General features: G+C 32.1%; 1 protein-coding gene across 1 annotated transcript; it reads right to left on the bottom strand.

Annotated features, from left to right (window-relative positions):
• Positions 1-2258: 2258 nt before the first annotated feature.
• Positions 2259-17220, bottom strand: LACS2 (long-chain acyl-CoA synthetase 2). Its single transcript, XM_039045531.1, has 19 exons — positions 16928-17220; positions 9942-10008; positions 9746-9835; positions 9561-9617; positions 9089-9137; positions 8921-8997; positions 8171-8210; positions 7990-8084; positions 7735-7899; positions 7474-7584; positions 7297-7384; positions 7130-7196; positions 6968-7043; positions 6767-6884; positions 6242-6487; positions 4456-4595; positions 4099-4281; positions 3893-4012; positions 2259-2546 (listed from the first exon to the last, which is right to left on the bottom strand). Exons 1-19 carry the CDS (start codon positions 17080-17082, stop codon positions 2499-2501), a joined length of 1992 nt encoding a protein of 663 aa, XP_038901459.1. The 5' UTR covers positions 17083-17220; the 3' UTR covers positions 2259-2498.
• Positions 17221-19309: the final 2089 nt, after the last annotated feature.

Here is a 19309-nt window from a genome sequence, read left to right as displayed (position 1 = left end):
TAGCTAATTAAACATTTACTGATTGGTATCTAATATACCCGCGTCTTATATTTTTATATACACTTGATACACTACTAATTTACACTTGATACACTTCTAATATACACTTGATACCCTTGATATACCGAATACACTTAATACACTCTCGATATATAATTGATACACTTCATATACTTCTAATATACTACTGATTTATATTTGATATATTATTTGTATATACTTTTACATTTGGTCTACTATTGATATATATTTGATGTATTTAACTAAGTTAGTATACTTGATACACTACTGATATACATTTGAACATTTGACTGAATTAGTCATTTCTCAACTATTCATATTTTTCAAATCCATTCCATAGTCTCAAAATCCATTCCCTATTTTCTTTATTTTATATGGGTGAATTGGTCAATTGCCATACACATATCAATTAAATATAATTTACAATGTGTGCCATAATATAATATTTCAAAAACTAACTTCTTGAAGGGATAAGCAAAACAACGGTCTATGTTTAATTTTTTTTTTTTTTTTTTTTTAATGGAGAAAACAAATCAAAATTTTTATGTCTGGAAATTTTTCACAATCACAATTTTTAATTATGTAAAAGAATTTCATTTTCTTTCAAAGGTCGTGATTTTTACATTTAAGAAGAGAGGAGATGAGGCGGTTTTTTTTTTTTTTGCCATTAAAAAATCTTCATTAATTTGGCATCAAACGTAAATGGAAGTTTAATGTCCGTCTACTGTCAAGGAGGCCGGGTGAGATAGAGTTGCGTTTATATAAAATTGCTTCTTTTTTCATATAAAATGAAAATTTGTTATAGGGTAGTTTTGAAATATCAAAACTAAAAATTTTACCATACTTGCAAAACCTCAAACATAGAAAACATGGTTGCAAAATTCTATTCTTATATTGCTACCCATTGCAATTTTCCATTTTTCTTTAGCACGGACATAGACGTCCATGAGCGGGACGAGTTAAGAATGACTTCCTCGTTCCCATCTCTCTTTCCACCCCCATTTCATTCATTATCCTACAAAATTCTCCAATTTATTTTGGAGAGATTAGGGCGGAGACTCCTCGTGGGAAACTCACACAATTCACATTTCCCGCAAAGAACTTTTTGCCCATTGTGTTTAAAAACAAAACAAAAAACAAATAAGTAAATTACCTTAAATAACGATTGTTGAAAAGTTTTTATTTAAAAGTTAAATTTTTTTTATTGTTTTTATATGATTAATTCCAATATGAATTTAAAGAAAAATTACTCAAATTTTTTAGTAGACGAAAGTAATTACCTATCAAATTATTCATATATATAATTTAAATTTAAATATTCAATTCAAATATATATTTTGTCTTGATCATTAAATAATAAAATTTAAAATTAAAATTTAATATTTATACTATAATAATAATAACATAACAATAATTATTAGGATAATTATTTTAAATAATAAAACTGTTGAAAATATTTTCAAGTATAATAAAATGTCGTTATCTATCAATAATAAACCACAATAAACAATAAACATCTATCACTGACATTAATACATATCTATCACAATCTATCACTGATAGTGACATTTTGCTATATTCGTAAATAAGTTTACTCATTTACCTTCATTTCGAAACAACCCTAATTATTATAAGTTAAAGCACAGGCAAAGGATCGAGGGTTGGAACAAAGAATACATTCTCCGTCTCTATCTCCATTTAGCTTACGGAAAAAACTTCCCTCCATTCCCTACCCAATCCCGTAGGAAAAATGAACATCTCTGACATTGTAGATTGCACAACTTTACCTTTTTATTTTTCCAAGTACTTACTCATTGCTACCCATTAGGTTGTCCCCTCTATGGACCTAAATAATATGATCACGCAAGTGACATCCGCTAACTAAAAAAAACGAAAAACAAAACAAAACACAAATCTAAATAAGCACATTGCCACACTGGCACAATTTCCTTCCATCGCTCTACTAACAATGTTTCATATCATTAGAAAAATGATTTTTAATAACTTGCACAACACTTCTGAACAATGATGAAAAAGCACTAGTTTTAGACACAATTCTCCGAAATATCAAACATTTTTAATACAATTAATATCACCTCTAAACTTTCTAAGATTTTTCTTTTTAACAATATATAAAGTGGAGAATTGAACCTTTGATCTCAAAGTTGATAGTACAAGCAAACTATCAAAGATTGGACTAAAACAATCGCACATTTGTCAACTCTGTGTGTGCAAAGTTTAGATTTAAATTCACACATTGACCACTTATATAATAATACTTAATTGTCTGTGAAATATTCAAGTTTGTCCACAAAATCAACACGAAAATTGACAAAATTACCTCCACTCACTAATTGGGTCATAAGTTAACATACTTCTCTTATTAGAAATTCTGGAATTCAAAAGATGGTATAATAAATTATAGGGTGGCTTCGAATATTTTGTACCTCTAGTTAAATATATATCGGTTGACATTTTCATTTATTTGCCTTCTTTGCCTCTACATATAGTTGATCAATTCGCTCCTGCAGATGGAATAAAAAGAGAGTAACTAGATAGAATGAAACACAATAAAGTTCGCATTGTGACATGAATAGATAAACTGCCATCATACAATCAGAAGTTCTATATAGACTTTTGATTTTAGTTCAAAGTGAGGTTAAGACTGTTGTGTGGAAACACTTTTTCAGGAGCAATTTCGATTAAAAAAAAGAATTTTGTGATGTTTTCTGTCACTAGACACTACCAATGTTATAGGCAGGATAGTAGTGTTTTCTATATGTTGGATTTTAAACAAGAAAGCTAGAATCTCCCTTCCAAAAGAAACTTCAAGATGTGAAAATTCGACTCTCTATACATGCATACTCATTCTCTCATTTATATCTGTTAAACCCACACTTTCTTCCACAAACATACACTTTATTGCACTAGCCTCCATATACATACATACATTTCCTTTTGCTTATCTCTCTCTATACTTATTATTGTCTCCCTTTCAGCTTCTCTCTAACACTTTCTCTAATTAGCGTCTCCGTACACATTTATTCACTTCCTTTCACATGAAAGCGTCCACCTATACTATTGAATAGTTGTAACACTATCCTTGTCACTTGTCATCTGCCCTTCTTGAAGACTCTTTTAATTCTAGGATGATTTCCTAAGAAAGGAAGCCGAAGTTTTATCTTTTGGCGTCGTGAAAGCTATTATTTGGAGAGTGTATTATTTGATTTCTCTAATTAGCGTCTCCGTACACATTTATTCACTTTCCTTTCACATGAAAGTGTCCACCTATACTATTGAATAGTTGTAACAGTATCCTTGTCACTTGTCATCTGCCCTTTTTGAAGACTCTCTTTTAATTCTAGGATGCTCCTAAGAAAGGAAACCGAAGTTTTTTCTTTTGAAGCTATTATTTGGAGAGTTATACTGATAAGAAATAGAAGGATCCTTGCAGGGAAAAAGATAATTTTCTTTGGAGGGAAGGTTTCTGTTTCAATTTGGATGAATTCTCTTTTTTTTTAATAATATATTCATATCAAATCACAGCCAATTGGGAAGTTATATGCACATCCTTTGGCTACCTTCGGGGCGTAGAAAAAGAGAAGGGCAGCCAAATGGATGCATAGAAATGTTTTCCATGATATAAGTAACTTTTTCAAACACAGCCCTAATGGCCAACGCAGACTTCAGCAGATGAAATCAGCTAGGAATTAAACATTAACAGGCAGTACACTGAATCAAGCAGCGGCCTCAGGTGTTATTATACAGAATTTACCACTCATATGCTCTGATGGGGATGCAAAGAAGCTCGGAATAAAAGATAACAGCAGAAATGCTAAAGGATATAATTCAAAAGTGGGATATGTCGTACCTTGTAGTATTTAAGAAGTTGTGGTCTCTTCAGCTTAAATGTTGGCGTTATCAGATCCCTCTCCATGTCAAAGGGATATGGTTCCAAATAAATTGCTTTTAATAGCTCGAATCCTCGAAGCTGCCAAATATTTTTCCAGATTAGGTAAAGAAGTATCCATAAACAATAATATCCTGACCAAAGTTGAACATCTAAAAGAAACTTACGCGGTGCTTCTGACCATTGCTATTGAGCTCATCCAAAATATACTTCCTTGCTTCGAGGTTCTCACATAAAGATTTAAAGTCACCAGTCACATTATGGTTTTGTGCCCAATCCTCCAAGGCCTTTTGATCGGGAACCACCACACCCACAAGAAATGACTCGAAACTGTTTCCATAGACCCAAATCTGTACGCCACAGGAATTGTTTTGCATGAGTGAAGGAAAGATAAAAATAAAATTTTAAAAGTGCACATAATTCCAATATGAGCAAAAGAAATGTGACCATTAGAGAAACAAAGAAACAAAACTGTCATCTAATGTATCTCAGTTATGCAAGAATCGATTTCTCCAAACTCCTACCGAGGTAATCAGAGAGCACTGCGAGAATATGTTTTCAATGTTCTCCACTGCAACATACTCCCCCTGGGACAGCTTAAATATATTCTTTTTCCGATCAATTATTTTCATCGATCCATCAGGCTGCCATTCACCAATGTCCCCTGTAATATGTATACATGTCATTTTCTAGTAAATAGCTAATGACATTTATAAAACAAATGTTAAAATTATGAAGAGTAAAGCATTGAAATGTATTTTATAATGGTGAAAATGTTATACTTGAAATAGATAACAAGTTGCACACCTAAAGAAAATCGGTTTTAACTTTTAAAATATGACTTTCTTGCAACATAATTAGAATGACCTTATCTACTATGGATTTGCGTAGTGGCCACTAGGCATATATAAAAAGTAAACACAACTTCAGAGGTTGGCGTTCAAATGGAATGTTTTGGATGAAGCGGAACCTCTTTTGAAAGAAGCTATTCAAGGACAGACGGAATGTTTTCTACTTTAGGGCCAAGTATAAAAGAAAACAAGTGTAAAATCTTATAATTTAAACATTTAATATTTTTATGTTTTTTATGTACTGGTTAGAATATATATAATTTCTATAAAATACTAAACATACACACACACATATATATTTAGAATAGAATATTATAAATATCTTAATATTTTGAATTTGAACGTCCTTTCTACTTCCTTTTTTTTTTTTTTTTTTTTTTTTGACAATTTTCAACTGATAGTTTATCTTCAAATAAAACAAAATCTAATTATTAGTTTATTTATATAAAAAGTCTAGAAATAGATTTATACTCCATGGTAACCAGCTTGCTAAAATATTATTTTTTTTAAAAAAAATTGTTGTAGCATCAAATAATTGTCTAGTAAAATTAGTTGATTAGTTGATTTGAGCATAAGTTAGAATAGACCCTATGGATATCGAAAAGAAAGAGTGAATGGACTACTAGTGGCCCTTTATAATAATAAATAATAATCAAGAAAGTCAATAGAAGGGTTGGGAATGTTTATTTAAGTAAAAATGGCTTAATTCAATTGAAAAATGTTGAAGCATAAAATATTTTGAAATACCATCCCTAGTAATAATTATGGATGATGGCTTTCTTCAAATATGCATCATTTTGTTTCTCTCTAGTGGGTAGAAAGTGCTTTAGAAATCAAGTATCTAGTTGAACAACCTCTAGAACAGATTTGGTTCTGGCAAGCTTGTTAGTGGATAGAGAGAGCTTAAAGGAGTTAAGCCAAGTATTTTGTGTTCACCAACCAAAACTTACGTGTTTCACGTATTCATAAATTCTATATTTTATCATATTTTTATTACCTTCTCTTTTCAAAAAAAGTTAGAAAATGTTTAAACAAGCATCAAGCAGTATAATCAGGTTGACACTTCAACAATACTCTCAAAACAAGTACCAAGCTTTCTAAATTTAATTGAAACCGTCTCTTATACAGATGCAAGATACTTGCATTGAAGTGACATAATCAGTATGAAACACATCTAAAAAACAAATGGGTTTGAACTGAACTTCCAGCTACATTCGCACCTTATTTGACACCTCATCCAATCAACCCAGTTGCTAATTTGTTTATATGTGATGGTACAGAAAATTATAAGAAATTAACTCCTTTAAGGAAACAATTGCCATAGACGAATGCAAGGACAAAATGGATATGGAAATTTATAATTAAAATGGGTGAATGGAGAAATGACAAATTATGTATAGAAACTTTCTCCCTTCTAATCCCATCTAATTATAACATAGATGTTAGCATGAGATTTTACCTGTATGAAACCATCCATCAATAAGAACATTTTCGGTTAGATCTTTCCGTTTATGGTATCCAGAGAACAATGTACTTCCCCTTAAGCAAATTTCTCCACGAGGTGTGCTGGACAGTGCATCATACCCCATATCAGGAACTGACTCGAGCCTTGCTTCAATGGTAGTAACTGGAACTCCGACCGTTCCCATCATGGTGAAAACATTGGCTATGGATGTAAAACATCCACCACAACTTTCTGTAAGCCCTAAAATTGCAATACGATACAAGCTCATTAAAAGAATTATTAATGTATTGTGTTCTCTTCAAAGTCTGAATTTTTTGTTTCAATTTCTTCCAAAAAGAAATAAGAGGCAGCTTCTCCTTTTTCTTTCGAAGTGTCACATCTTGTTCAAAATAAAAAACGCAGCTTTCAAGAATGATATTGTTCAACAATAACTGGCACTAATTTTTTTCAGAAGACTTAAGTTATATTCAAGTGAATCAGTTTGATTAGGTATAACAAAATAAATAGTCCCTTGCCTACCATATCCTTGGCTTAAAGTTGCACAACTGGTAACCCTCAAGAACTCTTCCACATGGCTAGGCAAGGGTGCAGCACCAGATAAAAAAAGACGAACTCTTCCACCAAATGCTTCTTTTATCTTTCAAGATATAACAACACTTTTATTACGGAAAAGAAGCTTTATATTTCAGTGAACATATATATACAGAATAAATGACAAACCTTGTCAAATACAAGCTTGTCCAAGAGAGGTGCTGCTTTGTCATGGAGCAGACCCTTCTTCAGGTATCCTAGCTTGCTGTTAGCACTCTCTTTGTCAGTTACACAATAGGTGGTAATACAGGCAACTTAAACCAGTATACTAGGCACAAAATTCAAACGTACTAATTGTATGCATAATCAAATAACATCTTCCGCAAACTACCTCCGGAAGAAACTTTGTTCAGAATACCTAATAACAACAAAGGTTATAGAAATTACTAAAACCACGTAATTTCAAAACATTAAATAGTAATCAAATGATATAGACAAAACAAGAACAAATAATCTACCAGAATAAATACGATCATACACTCTAGGAACTCCAGAAAATATTGTTGGCTTCAGTTCCTGAATATCATCCAGCAAAAACCTGATGTCCTGTAAATTTAACACACAAACAACCACATAAGTACAAAAAATTAGGGGGTTAGGTCATAAAAACAAGAACTTCAACTGATCAAAATTACCCCACGCCAAAACCCAATACATGAACCCTTGTAGATGCAATAGGTCTCCATTATCTGATCATACACATGGGCTAGAGGAAGAAATGAGAAATATGAATCTTCTTCTGTCCCCTGTAATGTTACCAACTTGTAATTACTACAGTTATCATGCAAAATATGAGAAGAATGTGAGAGACCATTAATCAAACTACATTCGCTCGTAGTAATTAAAGAACTCTGACAATTCCTTCATCAGGTCAAAATTTATATTTGGCTGCCTACCACTTTGTCTGTCAATAAAAGTAGGTGGTCCACAGACAAGACTTCGGCCATTATAGCTGCATTATTGAGGACAACACCTTTTGGTTCCCCTGTGGTTCCACTTGTGTACATTATCGTGCAGATATTGGTCTTCTGTTTTGAAGGGAGTTTACAGTCCAAGCTTCCCTGGAGAAAAGTGAACAAAAATTAGATATGCTGCTATGGTTAATGATAAGCCTATAAATGGTAGAGAGAAAAATATAAAACATATTGTACCAACTGATGGAACTCCTCCCAAGAAAAGCAAGATACTCCCAGTTCTTCGGCTTCCTTCTTATGTACGCTTGAAACATTGGTAAAACTGACAATAGCTGTGAACCAAAATGATACACAATGGGTAGAGTTACAAAACTCTAGAAGGAAAGTGCACCTCGAGTTCTAGATTAATATAACGTACTTTTTAATTGATTTGAACACCTGGGAAGGCATGAAAAAATCTGCACAATGAATAACATTTAATGTCGAGAAAAAATTGGGTGAAAAAGTACAAATTCATAGCCAGATAGGAGAATGACAGTTTGCACATCTTGCAGTTAAACAGTTTTTACTTCATTAAAAATACACCACAGCATTGAAACTATCCGGTTGCAAACTTTTAATGCAATGATATAAGACATTGTCCGGGTGACATTTAGGCTGCTGCACATTCATATTTTCACGCTGAACAAAATGGATTTGTGCAAAACCCAATTATATTTTAAGAAGTACAGTTAGGTATGTGGTTTTTCTGGGCTTTTAAAATATCCTTTTTTTTTTTTTTTTGGTTGGGGGGGAGGGGGAGTGGGGGAGTACAAAACGGAGGTAAGAAGCAAATTACTTGGATGCAGATATTTTTGGACAATGTCTTAAATAAAGCCTCGATGTCTTTAAAATTTTTCAATGTCTCATGCTTGGTAACAACAAACATTTCATATATAAAAATTTTATTCTTACATCATTTGCCACACCAAACAAGAAAACAAACAAACAAACAAACCAGGTACATATTTCAGCACTTAGCACTCAAAACCCAAGGCATTATCATGCCTCGCATTTCACAGTTTAAAACACACCAACACCAAACATAATGTCCATGGAACAATTTAAATAATTAGCAACTCTATATTCATAGGGTAAGAATGATAAGGTTAGCAGCACGGAAACATACAGAAGCAAGTTTGCTTTCTTGAACAAAAGCAATTGAAACTTCAGCATGGTTAATGATGAACTCGACAGCATTAGCACCTGTAACAGTTTGAATTCAATGCAGAAGCTGAAGCTACCATTCTCTTATTCTTAATGTTCAAAAGGTGAGAGAAGAAATAAGGAACCATACCAAGTGTGTCATACAGAGGTATATAAGTGATAGCTTGGCTATTACAGGCCTGTAGGTAACAAAGGGTGCATTAAATTCTCAAACACCGGTGTTAAGAACAGATGAGATGAGAGCGCTAACCTATTAACTTATACTTTCAGCATGGTATCAAATAAGGAAGTTCTGAAAATGTCATATGAAAACAATAATGTTCCCCCATTTTGTATTAATAGTTTAATGCTGTGCTGATATTTTACCTCAAGAAAATATTGAAAATATATTAAAATGATTAGATTTACAATAATTTAGAAGCTTAACTTTTGAATTTAACGATGGTTTTTACTTCATGAGGGATAACTTGAGAAGGAAAAACATGAAAGGAGGGGAAATGAGCCCACAGTCCCACAGAATTGGCGGATTTAGCTCACACATAGGTTATTTTCCCCCTAAATCTCAACCTCATATACATCCTCGAAAACAAAAAATTGCATACCTCCATCGAAATTATCCATTCAGGGCAATTGGAACCATATATACCACAGCGATCGCCCTAGAAACCCCAAAAAGGAAACCAGTAACAATAGGGGAAAACAAAATTCCACAAGGCATAGTTAAAAAAAAGAGCAATATTAAAGAGTAAGAACTTCTAAACATTCACTAAACATCACGTGGACTTACAGAATTAACGCCACGCTTTCTAATTGCAGATCCCATCCTGATTGCAGCATCATATGCTTCTTGATATGTGAGCCATACATAGGAACCCGCCTGCAAAACTCAGTAGAAACAGTTCGAATAACTCGATTTTAGCTTTTAGGGTTTCCGTCGTGATTTTTGGTTTTCATCAAGCTCAGAGTTCTCTGGAAATCGTTACCTTAGAGTCGTCGTTGGTTTGCCGACGACCGAGCATTCGGTTGCCGGGATTCCTCTTGACGGAATCGCTGCAAGAAACAAGATCATATTGTTCGCCGAAGTTCCACCGATCAAAAATTCACATCAACGTTGGGAAATGCGATCACTTCAGATGGTGATCAACTCCCACAATCCATTTTTGTGCATTTTATAAATTTTCGCGGTTTTTTCGATTTCGTGGATATTTGTCATGATTTGGGACGTAATTTGGTTTTGTGCTTTTTTTTTTTTTTTTTTTGAAAGAATTGATAGTTCGTGCAATTTTAACGACTAACATATACCCATTTAAAAAAAAAAAAAAGTAAAATATCAATTTAGGTTTTGTTTATCTATAGTAAATCTATTAAGTCAACGATAATCTGAAAATTAGGACCCACACTAAAAAGCAATCCGATTAAGAATGAGAGGGTGCTTGGATGAATTTTGAGTGTCTTTCCATTAATTGCCCTTCCGTTCATTAGTTAGTGTTCAACCCATTTACGGTTATACGTAGAGAAGTTCACGGGCGAAGCCGAAGATGTCATTTCCATCTCTGTCCCCGCTCCCCATTTCATTTCCATTTGAAATTTTTCACACGGATCGAGTTCCATGGGGAACTTTTTCCCTTTTTTTTTATAAAATAACAATTAATTTAAATCATTAATGTAAGTAAATTTTAATTAAATAATTGATTTTATCACTAAATTGTTTATTATTGTTAGTTTTATATGAAAATTTGAATTTAAAGATAAATTACTCAAATTTTGACCTAAAAAAGCTAATTGAATTTTTAGGAAACAAATAAATATAAATCAAATTATTCACATATATAATCTAAATTTAAATATATTCATTATCTTTCCCAATAAATAATCAAATTTGAAATTTAAATGTAATATTTATATAATAATAATAATAACATAACATTAGATAACTATACTAAATAAAAATGTAAAAGCTAATCGGGGCGAGGGCGGGGCCGAGGCCAGGGGCAAAGACCGGGAATAGCTCATGGGGAATATTTTTCCCCCACTCCCCACCTAATTGGGGAATCCCCACCCTAAGGGAAAATTAGACATCTCTGGTTATACGGCTACCAATTTTTTGTTTATCGCTCGTCTTTTTTATCCGTTATCACTCGATTTGGTCTATATTACCATTGTCCTTAATTGATAACGGTAACCTTAACTATACTTATTTTATCTCATTTGTATTTACTTACTCGAGTGCTCATTTTGCATGTGTGTATTATCCATTTGCTTATGATGAACACTATGAATCAAATAGACATGAATATTGTTTGTATGGAAAAAAAAATGCATACTTTCTTTCCAAGGATAACAAGTTTTTTTTTTTTTTTTTTTTTGTGAAAATGTTGGGAGGAGGGGATCAGCATAGACACAAAAGAAATTAAAACAAAACAACACAAAAATCTAACCATGCAACAAAAAATGTCAGACTCTAATCCGAGTCATTAGATATTATCACCAGTCGACGTCTGACCATCTTCATCTTTTTCCACCACCGATGTGCCACTCGGTCCTTTGTCAAGACAACGTCATTTCCTCCATTGCTCTTCTTTTTTCTCTTTCTCATCCTCCTTACCTACACATGGTGAAGGGCAGTTGATATAGTTGATTGAGACTTGATGAGGCGATGACTGATTCACACTCAGTGGTGAAACAATCGAAAAACCCAACTCATATTCAGTTGGAGGTGGAAACAAGCAATCCATGGTGCTTGTTGTCACAGGGTTAAAAATCAAATCAATTTTTTTACTTTACCTTGTGCGACCTAAGAAGTTTTCGTAAGCAGACGTTTGGCCAAAGGGAAACGTCCTTTGCTTTTCTATTTATTCTCACTAGAATAAATTTCTTACAACTCTAGAGTGTGGAGTGGGATGATTCCAAATGAAGGACTCATCTCTTATTTATACAAATATATACAAATTTCCTTTTCCATTCTTTAGGAATTTTGAGGAACTTCGGGAAGTGGGAAAGCTATATTTAGCAAACCCCAATTCCCTACACTTCAACACCAAGTAAGTCTTCCATACTAATAATAGTATGTTGTGAAGTCACCTTCCTTAATTCAAGGAACTTAACTTATTTCCTACTCAACTTCAAAAAGCATATGGGTTTCATGTCCACCAAGTTCGGAGAAGAGTTACAACTTCAGCAAGTGAGGCCTTCATCCCAAATGACTGTTGACAAACTATCTACGTGTGTCCGAGCATCAGCCCTCGTCTGTCACATGTGCCCTTGCTTCAATGTGCGCTACCTTGCGCATGCATGCATGCTACCACATGCGTCTGCGCCCATGCCAGCGCTGCCTAGCATGTGCTGGGGGTTCCCAGTGCCTATTGTCCCGTCACATCCAACCATGCCAATGCATGCCTCTGTGCCCACCAACGCCCATCCTGGCATCATGCATCCATCCACGACTGTAGGTATGTTGATGCCCTGTCTAAGGCCCACTTGTCTTGGCTATATGCTAAGGCATGCAACTAGCCATGCCACCTTGTGGCCCGTAGGTGTCACCCACCTACTGACCTTCTCCACCTCGAGTATATTGCTCACCTTACCTCTTTATTTCCTTAATGTGTCGGCCACACACCATGCTGCTTGGTTTGTGCTAGGCCCACCAAGCCTAGTCGCATGTCTCAATCTTGAGGGTCTAACACTTGTAGCCCCCTTGACTACGAAGTTCTCTTTGTCGTCAGTACAGGACTCTGGAGTGGATGGAGAGGTAAATGACTTGGGCACTCGAAACCTTATGTCCATTATCCCAAGTTGTATAGAAAATACAACACATCCTCTGAATCTACATTTGACCACATAGTTTCCTCCATTACTGTTATTTCTTCTCTTTCTCTTTCTCCTTACCTACCCGTGGTGGAGGGTAGTTGATGGAGTTGATAAAAATGATGGAATTACGACTAGTCCACACTCGGTGGTGAAACAACTAGAAAACCCAGTTCCTATTCATCATTAATAGAGGACTCTTCTTCATCGCAGGTAAATAACTCTAGAGTGATTGGAGGGGTCAGTGGGTTGGGTGACTCAAAACTTGTTGCTTGTTGTCTCGAGTGGTATTAAAGAAACAATTCATCCTCTGATCTAGGTTTGACCACATCATCCAAAAAATATTTGTGCGGAGATTGAACGTTGTAGTTGAATATATAGATGTTTTGCATGACATCAATAATGAGTTTTTAAACGCATTGACGGATGTACTTCACTAGAACAATTAGGAAACGTGTGTGCATATGCATTGATGACATAGTGCTTACCGTTACATTATTACAGCTAGTTTATTAGTGAAACGATAACGATATCGATAACAATAACGATAACTAATGACTAACAGTAACGATAACAATAATGATGATGTTAACGTTAATGATAACTAATCAACTAGCAATGATAATAACGATAAGCACTTTGTCAACTAATGCATATGCATGCACGTTTACCAATTGTTCAAGCGAATAACATCCATCAATGCGTTTGAAAATTTAGTATTGGTGTCATGCAAAACGTATATATATATATATATATATATATATATATATATATATATATATATATATATATATACGCACAACGTTTAAACTCTCCACATATTTTTGAACGATGTGGAAATATGTAAATTTGGAGGACAAGCAATTTTTTTAGTACCACTCAAACACAATGGAAGTCAAGTTTCGAGTCGCCTAACCCACCTACCCTTCCAAACACCTCGAAGTCCTCTACTGACGACGAAGAGGACTCTGTAATCGAGGGGGTTACAAGCACCATGGACCGTTTGTCTCCACCCGCTTCATCACTCAAACTAAACAGAGTTGGGTTTTCTAATTGTTTTACCATCGAGTATGAACTAGTCGGGACCCTATCAAGTCTCTACCAACTCCGTCAATTGCCTTCCAATCACGGGTAGGTAAGAAGGAAGAGAAAGAGAATAAAGAAGAGCAATAAAAGAAACGATGTGGTTAGATTTAGATTTGGAGGATGAGTTGTTTTCTAATACCACTCAGGACAATGGACGTCAAGTTTTGAGTCGCCCAGCTAACCAACCCCTTCAACCACCCACAATTCTCTACCTATGGCGAAAAGAACTCTACAGTTGAGGGGGCTACAAGCACCATTGACTGCTCGTCTCTACCCCCTCTATCATTCACTCCAACATAACAAGAGTTGGGGTTTTCGGTTGTTTCACCACCGAGTGTGAAATCAGTCGTCACCTCATTAAGTATCAATTCTGTCATCTACCCTCCACCACAGATAGGTAAGGTGGAAGAGAAAAAAAAAATCAAACAAATGATAGAATGGAAGAAAAAAATAACTGTCGAACCTTTAAAGCAAGAAACAAGAAAGTTGCCCCGTTTTCATTCACTATGCTCTTGGGCAATCCAGGCATTTGGATGGCCAGCGAATCACTGAGAGAAAAGACATCACCCCATCAAGTATCAATTCTGTCATCTACCCTCCAGCACAGATAGGTAAGGTGGACGAGGGAAAAAAAAAGGAGAAAAAACAGCAATAGAGGAAACGATGTCGTCGTAGCAAAATACCGAGTGGCACACTGACTGTGGAAGAGAAGAAGAAGACCAGACACCAACTGGTGATAATATCCAATGACTCGAATTCAAATCTGGACTTTTTCTATGAGTTGTTGGGATTTGTGTGTTGTTTTGTTTAAATTTCGTTTGTGTCTCTAATGATCCCTTCCTTCCAACAAAAAAAAAATCATGTAAAAAAGCTTGTTACCAATAGAAAAAAGTATGTATTTTTTTCTCTTTACAGGCCATATTCATATTTATTTGATTCATAGAGTTCATAGACAAACAATTGGCATGCAAAATGAGCACACAAGTAAGTAAACCATAAATGAGAGAAAAAAGTATCGTTGACATTATCGTTACTGATTAAGGACAATGGTAGCATAAACCAAACTGAAATGATAAATGATTAAAAAAAAAACAAATGATAGACGAAAAATCTATAGTCGTAGAAGTGTAAAGGGGTTAAACGTTAACTGATAACGTGTGGGGGCAATCAATGGAAAGGCATTCAAAATTCATCTAATAAAGTGAAGTGGGTCCCACATAAGTTGCAAACGGAATTAGATTGAGTACCTTCTCATCCTCAATCGGATTGCGTTTCTTTATTACGGATGTCAAAGTGGGCCCCATACCTCATTACTATTACGGGAAACAGGTAAACATAATCAAATGTAATCAAGTGGGTCCTAATTTTCATATCACCATTGATTTATTATATTTATGGGCGGGTAAACAAGGCCTAAGTTCACAATGTTACCATCTTACTCGTGAAATTTAAGTTTTATTTCAATTTAGTCCATAAATTTCAAGACTTACACTTTTAATTTTGAGCTTTTCCTAAATACAATTTTTTAGTCTTTCACATTAGTGTCTATTAATTAACTTGAAACAAATATGATGTAAAATTTTGAAATTAATTTAAATATTGAAAAAAGAAATTCTTAATTAATAATAATTATTTTAAGTCTTTTCAATTAACTATTGGACATTCACACTAAAGAGTATTTTAGTGAAAAATCAATTTAAAAAGTATAGATTTTGAAATATAGGAGCTAAATTAAAATATAATTCAAATTTCAAGGATAAAATTATAATAATTTAAAACTTAATAACTAAATTGAAATCAAACACAAAACTTAAGAACAAAAAATATATGGCTCATTTGATAACCATTTTAATTTTGGTTTTCTGTTTTCTATTTTTGGTTTTTTAAAAACTGGTCTGTTATGGTAATTAATTATTTTTCTGTTTTTAAAACTTAAAAACTGTTTTCTCAATTTATGAAGAGAATTTGAAAACAAAATGAAAAGGTTTTTAAAAATTGGTTTTTGATTCTAAAACCAAGTGCAGGCGCCGATGGGATGAGATTAAGTCAGGGAGTGGGGTCCCTACGATTCAGTTCATTTTTTTTCCTTTTTTTAAAAAACTTGTTTTTTGTTCCTTGTTTTTTCTTATTAAAAAATTATGATAATTATTTTTTTTTTCCTTTTGACAATATAATTTTTTTTCTTATAAACTAACAAATTTTCCTCATCTTATATTATTTTGAGAGTAAAATATGTTTTTTTTTAAAAAAAAATGATTTTAAAATTACATATTATGTAAATCATTTTTAACTAAAAAAATAAAATACTTATTTTCTCAATAAATTAACATTTTATCATATAATATAAATATAATTCGTTTAAATATCAAATTTAAAATTCAATTTATTTGTTACAAACCATAGTTTGAGCACTAAATCTCTAATTTAACTAAAAAATACGGTGATCAAAATAATTCGTTTATTGTTTCTATAAATTGATATTATGTTCTTTTTTTAGTTTAAATTGACATATTTTTTTTAATTATGTATTTTTTTTATTAACATTATGAATATTTGTGTTTTTAATATGAATAGATATTATGGATTGTTTTATATTTATCTCGTTGTCAAAGGAGCAATTATAATGATGCAACCTTCGAAACAGTTTGAGCAAGTTTTGACTCATACATATATTTGATGAAATAATATTATAAAATAGCTTGCCATTAATTTCATACCAAACAAAAATTAAAATAATGATCAAATAATTATTTTAAAATTTTGAAAACAAAAACAGTTACCAAATAAGTTATGGTTTCCTATTTTTAGAAAACAGAAAATAAAAATCAGTTACCAGATATATATAGTTTTTATTTAAATTAAAATCTAAAATGGTTATCAAGAAGGTATTTTTTTTTATCAAAAATTATAATGTTAATTAAACCAAAAAATAATTTAAAAATCACGAGCTAAACTATAATTGTTACGTTTGATGGACTGACAAAAATAGATGCAGTTCAGAATGCATTCAACTTTCAAGTTCTTTATTTGAAAGAAAATATCCCAAAAAGAAAGGAAAAAAAAAAAAAAGAAGACAAACCTGAAGAACTGCCATGGCGATTCGAGTCCATCCGGCAACTGCAAAAGCCCATCTTTAGCGTAGATGCTCCGGTAGACCGGCCCCGCCGACGGCCTTCCGCCGCTCCCGGGCGTCGCAGCCTCCACGGCCACCGCGTAGGTCGTCGGCATTGTCATGAAAAAGGGCTGTGTGCCGGAGATTGAGATGCTGTGAAGTGGTTAGTAGTGGCTTTTATTTCATTTGATCTTTAAACACAAGAGATGGGGTTGTGAGGTTGTTGAGCTGAGCTGAATGCATTAAATTCTCAGTAAGCTACACCAACTTTTGTCATACCTTTCATATTATGCTATATAATGTTAATGTTCCTAATTTCGTGTTTTTTTAATTGGCATACGATTCTTACGAGAATAAACTACTTTTACTTTTAAGTTAAATTATTCGAAGAGGTCTTTTTTATTTCCATTATTGAATGCGTGAGGGAACTTTAGAATGTATTTCAAATTTGTATCCAATTGTTATTAGAAATGCGATAGATATTCAAATTCACATCTAATTTATTGAGAATATTATATTCTCGTTACTCAATTAAAATAAGTTTTTCTTACTTTATTGATTGAGACATAATTCAATTGGTTAATAGAATTAGACAATAGTTTACTTTGATACGGTAATACTTGAAAAAGCAATGTATAGTGTATTTTACTTTACTTTTAGTAATTTTTTTTTTTTTTGGAAAGGAATATTAAATAATCGAATCTTGTGAGATAATCTCAATAAGCCCATGATGAAAACAAACTCTCTAACATGGAAGTTTTACTATATAAAAGGATATACCCTATTTAAAGAATGGATTATAAATAAATTAATAGTTTTTTTAGTGGATAAGTATATTTTATTCTTAATCAATTTATTGATCTATAGATAAGAAATCTCATTAAATATTGACGATATTGAAATTAAATTAAATTATTACACATTCATATGTAGACTAAATTATATTAGTATGTGTTAAAGTTTATAAACTTAATTATTGAAATGGAAAGGGTAAGGATTAAATTAGTACCGACTAAAGTTCATAGACTAATTAACGTTGTATTTGGTTTAACTTTTCAAGTGTTTAATTTTGAATATAAGCTATTTTGGAAAATATTAACGTGTTTCACAACCACTCAAAATAACTTTTGAAACACTTTCAAAGTGTATTTATTATTATTTTTTAATCAAAAGAGTTTAAATAAAAATTTAATTAATCAAAACATTGAATTTCACAAAAAAAAAAATTGATTTTTTTTAATCAAAATATTGAATTAATCTCTAATTTATATATTGTGGTATATTTCATATATTGGTTAGAATATTTTCAAATGTCTAACAAAATGTTATGAGATATATTTTAAATAACCATGAATTTCACAAAAAAAAAAAAGTGAAAACATAAAAAAAAAAAAAAAAAAATTCATTAGATACATTTTCTCTCTCCAATTAAATTAAATAAAGGGAAAAAAACTCAATAAATAAATGCATTTTTTTCTCTTCTTCAGCATTAAGAAAGTTTAGAAAATAGAGAAATATATATAAAAATCGAGAATAAAAATAATAAAAAAGATAAATTTGTTAAAAAAAATAATACAAAAAATCTTTCTTGAAAAAATTCAAATTTAAAGACATTTTTTAAATATATAGGCTAAACATAATGTTATGTAAAAATTCATTTTCCTCTTGTCATTCCAAATCGATCCTAAATTGAAGGAGGCAAATGGTGTTTTTTTTTTCTCAAATAAATTAATTGTCATATGAATACTTTGACCTATTATACAAAAAAACTTTCTAGCTTTCATATAAGGCTTCCTAACCTAAGTCCATACTTATTCCCTCTAGTTCTTTTTTATATATACTAAGATGAAGATGATTCGTTTACTTTCATTTTGGGTTCAAAAAAGTTCAAGACACGGTTTTATTAATCTTTGATTGATTCAAATAGGAGAAAATAAAAGTGAAAAAATTATGATTTGTTAATTGAAAATCGGAATACAATAGTATTATATATGTAATTTATCATTAAATCCTATAAAATCTTGCAAAATCCAATCAAATTATCAAAAAAATTCACAAAAACAATAATTATTTTAAATCATTTTTTTAATAAATCAAATTCATTTGAAATCTAAAATAACGTAAAATTACAAGCTTTCAAACATATTATAATTATAAAAAAATGTTTAAATATTATTTTGGTACCAAAATTATGACTATTATTCTATTTTTATCTCTAAATTTTCAAAACACGTCCGCTTTAAATTCTAAACTTTAAAAGTGTTTATTATGGTCTCTGGAATTAAAATTTTGTTAATTTTTTAGGGATGGAATCTATTTAAGGATAAAATTGTATGTAACATGGGTTGA

Source organism: Benincasa hispida, chromosome 10 (assembly GCF_027475165.1).
Source record: "Benincasa hispida cultivar pf3 chromosome 10, pf3_genome.v1.1, whole genome shotgun sequence".
Lineage (NCBI taxonomy): Eukaryota > Viridiplantae > Streptophyta > Magnoliopsida > Cucurbitales > Cucurbitaceae > Benincasa > Benincasa hispida.
This window is presented reverse-complemented; position numbering and strand designations above follow the sequence as displayed.

Bases quoted from the DNA above. Each gene is read 5' to 3' on its own strand.
- LACS2 (XM_039045531.1), bottom strand. From the start codon at position 17,082: ATGACAATGCCGACGACCTACGCGGTGGCCGTGGAGGCTGCGACGCCC. The intron at 10,009-16,927 runs GTTTGTCTTCTT...TGTTTCTTGCAG, and splicing joins TCGCCATGGCAGTTCTTCAG to CGATTCCGTCAAGAGGAATC. The intron at 7,585-7,734 runs GTAGGCAGCCAA...GTAACATTACAG, and splicing joins TTTTATTGACAGACAAAGTG to GGGACAGAAGAAGATTCATA.